At 35.5% G+C, this 11,963-nt stretch overlaps 1 protein-coding gene across 1 annotated transcript in view; it reads right to left on the minus strand.

The window, feature by feature from the left end:
• Window positions 1–9,282: 9,282 nt before the first annotated feature.
• LOC106102627 (heterogeneous nuclear ribonucleoprotein H-like) overlaps window positions 9,283–11,963 on the minus strand; it is a 5,676-nt gene continuing 2,995 nt past the window's right edge. Inside the window, exons 5-7 of the mRNA XM_013282167.1 lie at window positions 11,855–11,962; window positions 11,173–11,280; window positions 9,283–10,182 (exon numbers count right to left, since the gene is read on the minus strand). Coding sequence (XP_013137621.1) covers window positions 10,036–10,182; window positions 11,173–11,280; window positions 11,855–11,962 — 363 coding nt within the window. The 3' untranslated portion in view covers window positions 9,283–10,035. The remainder of the gene's footprint in view (window positions 10,183–11,172; window positions 11,281–11,854; window position 11,963) is intronic.

Here is an 11,963-nt window from a genome sequence, read left to right on the forward strand (position 1 = left end):
GGCGGGGCCACACGACGCCCGACTCAATGGACCCTACTCTCACCATCTTTAAATTCATTCACGCGCCAATACAAAGGATACAATATTTTGGAAAGTCAAAATATCACATTCAGAAAATCACTTCAAAATTTAATTAAGCGATTCTGCCAGCGACTACGTCCGCGTGTTATTAAATAAAACGAAAGTAGCCTATATGTTCCTTCAGACTATGTTCTACATAGTGCCAAATTTTCAACAATGTCAATATCTATCTAAACTTTCTCATTTACAATATTAGTAAGATTAAAAGTATTTGGACATACCTACTGAACTGAATATAAATACTAGGTAAATCTATTTAATGTAATTGTCTCAAGCTTAGTTAACTTTTTAGGCATAAAAATAAAGCTACAATAGGTACTAAATTTTGTATGACGTTTAATTCAGCGAGAAACATTACTTATATAAATGCCACTCCGTTATTACGACAATTTATTAAATAATTCAAGTATTCAAAACTATTGTATTCAAGAAAACTTTGTCATGAGTTTAAATATTTCGTAGATTCGTCATAGTAGTTCTTACACTATACCATAGATGGCGCTGTTCCTAAAACTTAAGTTTCTCAGATTATAAAACTGCGAAGCAAAATAAAAGTACAAAGCAGTACATGTCTACTTTTGATTATAAATATTTTGAAAATAAAAAAAAACTTTTTAACGATAGCTATACGAGCAAAATCATCTTATCTTAAAATTCGTGTGATAAGAAAATCTCTACACATGCATTAGTTGCTATTAAATGAGGTATGTAAGTTCGGTGATAGAATCATATCTCATCATCAACCCTCGTTTCATACTTACCGAAGTTAAATCACCAGTATTATACTTCTATGTAGTTCTGTTGCATAAAAGCGAATATTGAAAGCTTATCTATGTGTAAAATTGTCGCGTAAAGTGTTTGTAGAATGATTTTCTGACTCGCAAATAAAATTGCATTTGTTTGTAAAAAAACTGTCTAGTTACATTAAACTTGCTTAATTTTTACCGAATATTATAAAGCCGGCATAATCTAAACGTACCCATTTTAACATTCCGTGCATCCACAGGGTTGACACAATAATAATCACGATTTCCAAATGTTCTTAAATATCTCTTTACGTCTTTCATTGAACTGCTTTACTTTACCTATATAATTTGTCCACGTAATTTTTATTTCTTAATGCGACGTCCGAGATGACCGGCGAATGTGTCTGGAATGGCGCGAAATTGTCCGGACCATCGTATTTATGTCACGCCCTCGCAGACTTATGAATGGAGCCGAGACGTAACCTTACAACTTCCTTAAATACGACAGATCAACGGACAAAGCCGCAACTTTGAATAGAAAAAACCCAATAGTCAGAACAGCGACCATGTATTCATTTTTTTTTTCATTGAAGGTAGTAAACGAGCAAAGGCAAATAGCGTTAAGTTTCTGCAATAAATAAATAACTTGCAGGCTTTGTTTACATGGGTGTTGATACATTGTGCAGCCTATAATCTAGGCTAGATATAAGGTAGGTAGCTACTATTAGATAATGTCTTATTCCAAGTAATTTTTATAAATGTATGTAGTTTACATTTTTTGATCGTCCGTCTCTCCTCTGGAGCCACCCACGGTTGTTAACATATATTTAGCCGTAAATGTAATCAAGGTAAAATTTGGTCGTTTTGAATATTTAGTATACAGTAGCTACTTCGTCCAAGTAAAATTTTGTTTATTTAAATTACGATGGTTAAATTACTCAGGCTTAAATTTTAAAAAGTACAAGGGAATACCTTACCCTAATTAAGTATTACATATAGAAAAACACATGTACTGAAAGACAAATAAAACAATTTAAGCATAATTATCATTAGGGGTTATTTATGTGGGGGTTTGGCGCGGGCGGGAGAGGGCGCCGGCGACCGGCGGACGCGTCGCAGCGCCACTCCGCTCGCTCAATCAAAACAAATTGTTGCCGAAAACAAAATATCATGAGAATGGAGGGAGCCACCGGCACAGTGTCACCGTCTGCACAACTTTGAGCGCCTCTCTACTCGTATTTGTTGCGAAATGATCGACAAAGCGAGCGGAAAATATTAACTGGCCGTACACAAAAACAATATTTGACGTATTAAGAAAATAAACACGTTTGTCTGCTTTTATTATAATAGTCTTACTAATATAAATGCGAATGTTTAGATGGATGCTTGTTAGAAGTGATCTGAACGTTTCGCTAACCGGTTTCGCTGTTTCGCGCAGCGCAGGTGCAGAACAAACTGGTAGAATATTGTTTATTAATTGTTTTTTCTTAATTCTGCCTTGATGGAGTCGTAGACGACAGCTAGTTTAGAATATAGAGGTATTAAGAGTCTTGAATTCCTAAGAGTTGCTAACGAAAGATGGTCTGACAGAGCAGAGGTCAAGTTATAACTAAGACTAAATAAAGCGAAATACTTTGTTGATTGATTTGACATTACTAGGTCATTGATGAGATAGTTTTTAAGGTAATAAGATTGTCTGAGCATCTTTAGCAATGATAGTTTTGTTAAAAGTTGCAGGCATATGATATCATAACAGGCTGGTGGCGCGGTGCCGGCCGGCATGGCGGCACGGCGGCACCCCGCGCGTCGCCGGCGCGGCGCCCGCTCTGATACCTACACCGTAGCGCGCACCCGCGCACCCGACGGCGGCGCGGCCGCTTGGCGCCGAATGCCCTCGCAAAATCAAAAATGGATATTGCTCTTGTATAATAAACACCTATTCATATCACATTTATATTATAATGACAAACAGCAATTTCTTTAAGTCCAAAAAATACGATTACAAGTTTGTTTTGAATTTTTTGCAGCATATTTTAAAGTGTTCCACTTTAGAAATTCTTTGCATTTATAGATGTCTTATTGACATTCTTTAAACCATTGATCTAAAATCAATGTAATAACGAGAACAAGTAGAACAAAGTGTTTATTTCACCCAGTTAGACTAAATCTATTACATAAACAAACAAACTTCACAACATTACATTACTGTTGTCTTTTAAGATAATTTGATGTTTATATGTTTTTGTTAAATAATAAGCCAACATGAATAATTGTACTGAAGTTGCATTTAATTATTTACATAGGTCATAAATAAACTATGTTTAACATGTAAGTATTGTGTGGCCGGCAGCGAGCTGCGGTTCCGGCCGCCGCTAGCTTTAGACATCAACGGGACTCGGCGCACGTCTGCTGTAGACCGTCTACGAAAACATATCCTTATGAAAATTATTAAAATATTTTAAACATACCCAGGTTAATAACTTTGAACACCGTTAATTATAATTATAGAATTTGATATACATGTATCGTTTCTAGCATGGATGAAATTTATTTATCTGTAATGAAAGTAAGGTTAAATAAATTCTTATAGTTTGTCTAAATAATTTAGATTAGTTTGACAATTCATTTCAAATTTAGTAGGGATGGGTTGTGTAAAATCAGTCATGAATCTTATCGATTTTAGATTTTTATTCTTATAGAAGTTGGAATCGATAGATTTATAGTTATAACTTATGAATTAAAAAACATTTTTCTCAAAATAATAATGACCATAACAAATAATGAGAGTAAATAAATGTTTATTACTACTACAGCCGTAAGTAATCCAGTTGGATTTTGCTATTATTTCTGTCATCGCTAAATTCTCTACACTGTAATCAATACTAGAATTGTCCTATAAATTAGTTAATAAGAAAATAATAATTTTAGTTGAGTTCGATAATTATTGTAACCGATAGTTCAAAATTGTTCGCTATATGTGTTTGTTTCTTCACTACGATACCTGTCTATTAAGTATGGCATTTACCTTCATACAAATTGAATTCGATACTTCATATGCGTCATTTATCAAACTAATCTATCTTATTGAGACATACTATAAAGGAAAACAATTCAGAACCTCCTCTTTTTAAAGTCGGTAAATTACATCAACTATGAATCTGTAAAAGTATTGATAATTTGATAATGATAGCCAAAGTTCATATACATATGAAGTAATTTAAGTTGCCAAGCAGTTACTGTTAAGTACAATGTGCAAATTCAAAATTACTAAAAGAATGTTGTTTATAACAACAATTTTAATACTATTCAAGTTGCTATGTAATGTTGTTTACTGTAAAATAGAATGGGGCTAAGTAAACATGTAGCTTAATGTTCTGTCTGACAAGATTATACATATTTAAGTTCGTACTGCGAAAACACCTATAATCCATATCATTCTCTTTAACATATACGGTTTTTATACTCAATATCGATCTATTGTCGTTCATTTTAGTCTTTACTCCATACTAGATACCTTTCAAGCAATCCATCTCTTTCTAGGCCTAACTCTATCAGCCGTATCTATCTTAAAAACAAACATTAGTTAAATGGGCGTAGTAACCCGGGAAAGACGAACCTCGACATCACTAGCAACAGCCACCTGATACCGCTAAAATGGCGAAGAGACCACTCTCTATAGGCATTTGCAATAGAGGATGCGTTTCCTACCTTTAATTTACGGAGGACGCACATAAAGAGAATATTACCCCTTCCTATGCATGTCCTCCACCGTCAAATCCACGGTACTTTTCCATCCTATCCTAATTGGAGAAAAAGGATGGAAAGGAAAAGGGAATGTGGGCCTCCAGCACCACTCATCTTGATCTTCGGCGACGACAATTAGTTACACTATAAAGTGTTTCTGCAAACTTACGTAACCTCTGCCCTTCCCTCTTGGTTTGCATGATGTATCTTCAAAGATACTTTACATGAAATATTATGAAATAAGGAGTAAAATTGCGATATGATAGTCCATGTTGATGGATTGAATGTTATTTAAAACGATGATTGACGAGTACCGAGTTCTTAAGATCACCATTAGGGTTGCCACTTTGGCTTTGTAAGTTTTCGAGGTATAGTGGAATGTGAAAGTTGCTATAGACTCTATAATATAGAGACACACTACAGAAAGATACTACTAGATGTAAAGTTCAAGTGGTCGTCTTGTTTTGCCTACAGTATTCTGGTTTTCATGTATTTGCAGCCCTAGTCCGCATCCGCAATCAATTGCGTGATTCTCCTGTAACATAAATCGGTAAATCTAACAACAAATATGAATATTTTATAGTAAACGATATTTAATTCATCTTTCCTTTGTAAATGACCTATTTTGCTTTTTTGACTATAATATCAAAGTATACAATGCATATCGTTCAACAATCGCGTTCTTATTAGATGTCTTAATGTGTTGACAGTTTAGCGTCGCGCCCTCTGGCGGCCAGTTAAGGCGTTTTAATGATTACCATCGCGTCTATCATCATCTTGTTTTTAACGCCATAATTTAGAAGCAAGAGCTTATAAATAGAGCAGACTTTCATGTGAACATTGCCGATTATACAAGCGAAAATGTCCAGTTTAGTCGGTTAATAACGGTGGAGTAAGTAAATACAATATATTTTTTCATTGTCAATGATGCGTTAAGCACAAAGGAGCTGTGTTTAGGTCTCGCCGGCGCCAGCGCGCCACAGACAATAAAATAATTTGGGTCGTTAATAATTGCCGCTTCTGATATAGATTGCGAGATTGCGACTGTCTGATTAATTTGTGTTTGCGTTTATTTCTGTCCGTATGCCAACGGTGCACGTAGCTATTGTAGTTTTATAACCATCGAGTTACTTTTTTATATAGTTTTTTCTATTTGTGCCAGCTGTTTAAAATGGATAGGTTTTGATGCCGCTCTAACTATAAATAACATTGGGGTCACAACGTTGTTTACGATAATTTATAGACAAGTTCCTGTGGCCGAGGCAACGCCCGGTACAAGTGGGGCGGCTTTATTTGTTTATTATCTCTGGCGACCCCCCCTCGGTGCAGCGTGACGCCGGCGGGCGGCGCCTCGCGCGACGCCTGGCGGCCGCGCTGGGTTGCCAAAAACATAACAAAAATCCAGGACACCGCAGGTTGGCTATCACATATAATCTAAGAAACTACTGACAAATCGTGCTGAGTGTGCGTTTTGACTTTAAATTATATATTTTCATGCCAGATGACGTTTTTTAATTTTATTTCTAATGTTGATTCTATAATAATGATTAAGCTGGTATGTAATTGACGTTTAAGTAAGTTAATCGTAAATGCCCTGCAAGTTGTCCCGCCTGCAACCACAGAGCTGGTGACCCTACCGTTGTTGTGTATGAATTTGAATCACAAACACTTGTCATATTAGAGACACCTAAAAACTACCAGAGCATATTCTACTGTGTAGAGATGAAGATGTCCAAGCAGATGCCTAATTGCTTCGGTTAATCCGTTAACGTTCTAGAGATGTTCTAATATTCTTTTAAGGATTTCATGATGGTGACCAAGATGGTTTTAATGATTTTATTTTAATCACTTGGACGAAAACATCCTGTACTTGGATATTTTATTATTTAAGGCTTGGATATTTTATACATATGGCCACACAACACAAACATCGTTTTTACAAGGAAACTTGCTTTCGCCTGCGACTTCGCCCGCGTAGAAACTAAAACAATAGTAAGTAACCTACGTATTCTTACAGACCTTCCTCTACATCTATGCCAAATTTTATCGAGATCCATTCAGAAGTTTGAGCTACAAACTCTAACATACATCCATCTCTTGACTATTGCATTTATAATATTAGTAAGAATCAAGATTAAACAAACATTTTTAAATATGTAATGATAGAGATTTTAGAGATGCAGTATGAGGCGGGACGCTGGACGCCGGGCGTCAGGCGGGTGACGGGCACCAGGCGGGCACCGGGCAGACGAGATATGACATAATGGCGGCGGAGCGGAGCCGGCTCCGGGCGGCGGCGGAGCGGCGGGCGCCCGGGTCGGCGGCGCCCGCGAGCCCGCCCGGCACCAACGCGGCGCAAAATAATAGCGACAGCGATATAACGCTTGAACTACACAAGCAATTACACAAGTACAACTTGCAGGCGCATGTAGCACATTTGAATTTGCGACAGCTACATACAAGTTCTGGAAGACAAGGTAAGATGCGACGTTTAACACAGACATGTCTCTTACACAATCTTGTAATTTTATTGGCATGTGTACATACATTGTGCTATCAAATATATAATGCAAATTCAAACCGTGAACTTAAAAACTAAATCAGTATGTCAAAAACGCCACTCTCTTGTAGTTTAGCCACGCACTCCGAGCTTCACTAATGATTGCACATGATTTATTTGAGGAGCTCATTTTTATAGCCGCCTGATTTCGGGGCCCAAAGGACAGAAAGGTGTAACTTTTGTTTGTTTTGCTACTTATTTGTATAGAAAGAGCCAGGAGAATAAAACTGAACAATCTAAATTCAAATTCAGTCGGAGTGAATTGTTCCTACGATAGCAAGATGCGTCTGAACTCTGTTTACAGCAAAAATAATAAAATGAAATCTTATATCAGACTGTTTTAATTATTAAAGTGTGTCATTTTATTCCTAGCGTTTTCTTAATGGGTTATAGGGATTTTATACTTGTACGAAAAAAAACCAACATTAATTTTCTATAATTTATTAATTAAAGTATAAATTGCTTACTATTAATTAATCTATTCTCTCCTCGCCCATAACTCCTATTTCCGTACAAAATAAAACATATTTTAATACTAAAGTACATAAATAAACCGCAAACAGAAACTGTACACTACAGAGCAACATAAAAATAACATTTATGTACCAAAAACATGCAAAATCAGCGACATTATGAAAATAAATTAATAATACTATGACTTCTACGTAAATAACTATAAGTCATAAAATTACAAAATCCTTAAAAAAAAAAAACTATTCACCGTTTTTAATTACATTAGAATTATTTTAGTTAACTATTGCTTTGTATTTTTATTTGCAAGTAAAGTACTGTTTAAAAATTGAATAAAAAAAAATTATTTACGTAGAAACCACAAGAAAAAGTTATTGTCAGATACAAGGAAAACATACGTAAAGTGTTAAAATAGTTAAAAATACACTGAAATAAAGATTTCTTTGTATTAAGCGTGTAAATAAACAATCCAAAAAAATTACTTTGGACCCCGCGCCGTACACAACACTTGTTCACGTTTACATTTCCATTGCGGAAAAACTTGTATAGAAACATTGGTGTCCTTTTCACTTATTGAATAACAATGTTTGTATACAAATGTTACAGAAATTGAATCAACTTGTACTATTTATGTCTAATACTAGAAATATTTAACAAGTATTCGGACCAATTTAATAAGTCACATTTCTGTAACAGAGTATAAAAAAGATAATGCAAAATCGTAATTACCTTTATCATTACTATTCCAAAAAAATAATTAAAACCGGATACTATTATAATAAAGCGTAAACACACACTTCTTTGTTGCCTAAGATGTCAGCAATCACAGCATATTTTTGAATAATTCTTTTTTTAATAAAAAGCCCTACACTTACGTCACGCTTTAGGCTATATATTTTCACGTCATTACACTAAGAGGGCAAATATTTTGTATAAAAACCCTAATGTGGGAAAGAGACCATAAGTTGCTGCCAACATCAAGAAACTGAGATTGCCAAGGTTTGTAATGTCATGTCATTTTGACATTTGCTAATAATAATTTGACACATGTAAACAATAAAATAATTTTATGCGGATAAAGTCGCACGGTAAAAGCTAGTTTCTTAATAAAGTTTTCGTAATTTTAAATTGTGAAATTCTGTCTTTAAAAATATAAAGTTACGTTGTTTTTAATATAAGAAATGTGACTTATCAAATCGTCCTTACAATAATTATGCGAAATATCAACAATACTAAGTCAGTACTAGAATAATCGCTAAATCGGTTTAATTTCAAAAACAATATGAAAAGCAGCCATTTTTAATTTATTGCTGTTATATATAATATGATATGGATTACTAAATTCTAATTTTTATGACTATGTAAAACTCAATGTATAATTGTTTATAGAAAAAAATGTCTCCGACTATGTATAAAACAATTAGAGCCTGTCCCACCACTGGCTGATAGAGGCTCAGATAGCTATAATGTCGGTGTCAGATAAAGTACCAAAATCAGATATTTCCATCACACGTTAGACGTTGTTATCAGACAGTCTTGGGCTAAATCGGACATCTGCGAGTGCGGAACGTACTAGTACAATTGGGAAAATGTACTAGTACATACTTTTAGTACCTTTAGTACTTCAGATTTGTGAGAACACAATAACATGAATAGAATATAACGAGTGTTATATATTACTTCACATCAAATTTTAAGCAGGGTCAAACATATTAGCGAAAATAAATTTAGTTATAAATAGTTTTATCCACTTTTGATTCTTATTATTGAAGGTGGATGCTTCAATCTGACAAAAAGGCGAACACCGATATCGTATAGTGTACTAAAAGTACTAAACGTCCGATTAACAGAAGCTGTTGGGTAACGTTACTTTTAGTACAGAGCCAAGTAACATTATTTTTTAGTACATCGTACGTGTACTATCCAAGACTAATCAGGAAATTTATAATTTAAACGGGCCCTAAATGTTAAAAAATAAATTTCATTGCGCAGTTATAAATGTAATTCATGTAGACATTATAAAGCCCACTAAAGACATTCAGTTTTAATTGAATAGTTCAACTGACAGTTAAAACTTTGCTAAAATCCAATTTAAACTAAATGTCTAGTGGATTTAATAGTATAATGTACAAAAAAGTCGCAATAGATGAGATTTCTTAATAAAAGCGAAATTCATTATTCGTTTAGATATTTCCTGTATAAATTTACGAATGTACAGTCGGGGAATTTGTTAGTGTTCCACATTAAATTTTTTTGTTGGACTAAAAGCTTGCATAAAACTACGCTTAGAGGTACTTTTAATTAATATTCCGTCGTTTTCTCAACTTGCTAATTAATTACATGTAAAGGGCGGAGTTCTTTGCAAGGAACAAAGATGGGTACACCGCGGATGTCCTCGACTGTACATAAATGTATAATTAGTTTATTGTGCATTTAGTACAGGTTCCTGTATGTGCGTGTGGGCTTGAAGCCGGGCCCGCCCCCCGCGCCGCCCCCCGCACCGCCCGCACCACCCCCAGCACTGTTGAGGAACAGCTCGATGTAGCGATGCTCCATATTGTGCTTATCTCGTCTCATCGCCTGAAAAATTACATATATCTTTTCTGTTAAGTCCATACCCTTCGGTTTGAAAAATAACCTATGTTCATTCTGATAACGGCGAAGGAATTTCGAAGCGAAATCAATGTAAATCATCTCCGTAAAATTAAAATAGTAAAAAAAACTAGCCTGTTACTCATAGTTGACATAGCTTTTAATAATGAAAGAATTAAAATCGGTGGTTTTTGAGTTATTTCAATACTTATAAATATATAAATCTTTATAAAATTGTTGTTGATATTATTAAGGAGTTAGGAACTGACTCCAAATTTTTTTAATCGGATAGCACAAGTACTTCAGTAGTTATAGTATCTGTTAGATATGGGAGCTAGCTTAGTATCTTAAATTCAGGTACAAAACAATCTTCTCTATGGATATCGGTGGAGTAACTTTTGGAGGTAACTAAATCCTTAGAGCCTACTTTAATAGAAGAGTAGTGCTATCGCGGTCATTAACACCAGATGAAGTACATTTTTTTTACAACATAAGATGGCAAATGAGCAAGCTGTCACTTGAATCTGCCAAAATGGCAAAGCGACCACTGCCCATAGGCATCCGTGATCGCAGATGCGTTGCCAACCGTTATTCGAAAATGGGAGGAGACGCACATAAAGTGGATATTTCCTCTTCCTATGCATCGCCTTCATCGTCAAATCCACTTCCCCTTCCCATACTCTCATAAGAAAAGGGTGGTAAAAAGAAAGGGACTTAAATTAGGTCTATAATCATACTAATATTATAAATGCGAAAGTTTAGATGGATGGATAGATGGATGGATGTATGTTTGTTAGTTTGTAGCCTAAACGGTTGAACGGATTCGATGAAATTTGGCATAGATGCAGAGGGTAGTCTGGAAGGACACATAGGCTACTCACTTTTGTTTTTTTATTCCACGGGGACGGAGTTGCGAGCGATTGCTAGTAATATATATTTGAGAGTGTTAAATGGTGTGTGTGTGTGTGTGTGTGTTACCCGCATGGCGTCGTCGTGGCAGTCGAAGTCGACGTCGGCCTCGCCCGAGGGCCGGCCGCTGCTGTCGTACAGGATGTTGATGTTGACCGGCCTCACCGGCTTGAAGAACTGACACAGACCCTTCTATTACACACTAGCTGTTCCCGTGCGGCTTCAACCGCATCAAATCATCAAATTATCAACATTTCATTTTATTGTTTACATTTGACGAAATGTCAATTGTAAATGTCAAAATGACATGACATGACATGATAAACCTTGGCAAACTTATTTTCTTAATGTTGGCAGCAAGTTACGGTCTCTTTCTCATATAAGGGATTTTATCCAAAATATTTACCCCCTAAGTTTATTGGCCAGAAAATATATAGCCTTAAGCGTGACGTAAGTGTAGGGTTTTTTATTAAAAAAAGAATTATTCAAAAATATGCTGTAATTGCTGACATCTTAGGCAACAAAGAAGTGTATTTACGCTTTATCATGATATAATTCTAGATAATATTTACTAAAACTACTAATAATAACAATAGCCTAGTGGTTAGGGGTATGGATTTCCGATCACGTGGTCGAGGGTTCGAATCTCGTCATTCGACTTGTATACCGTATCCTAGAACAAGCTTAGCTTTAGTTGGAATGATATAAGAAGTATTTAAAAGATATACATAACTGTACAATGTATACTTACATATGCGATATCCTGCGGCGTAGCCTTGAAGGGCAGACCGCGCATGTGCACGCAGTACCCGCCCCGCCGGAAACCTCCCCGACCCCCATACCCACCGCCACCGCCGTTT

This window comes from Papilio polytes, unplaced genomic scaffold, assembly GCF_000836215.1.
Source record: "Papilio polytes unplaced genomic scaffold, Ppol_1.0 DF823912.1, whole genome shotgun sequence".
NCBI classification, from domain to species: Eukaryota; Metazoa; Arthropoda; class Insecta; order Lepidoptera; family Papilionidae; genus Papilio; species Papilio polytes.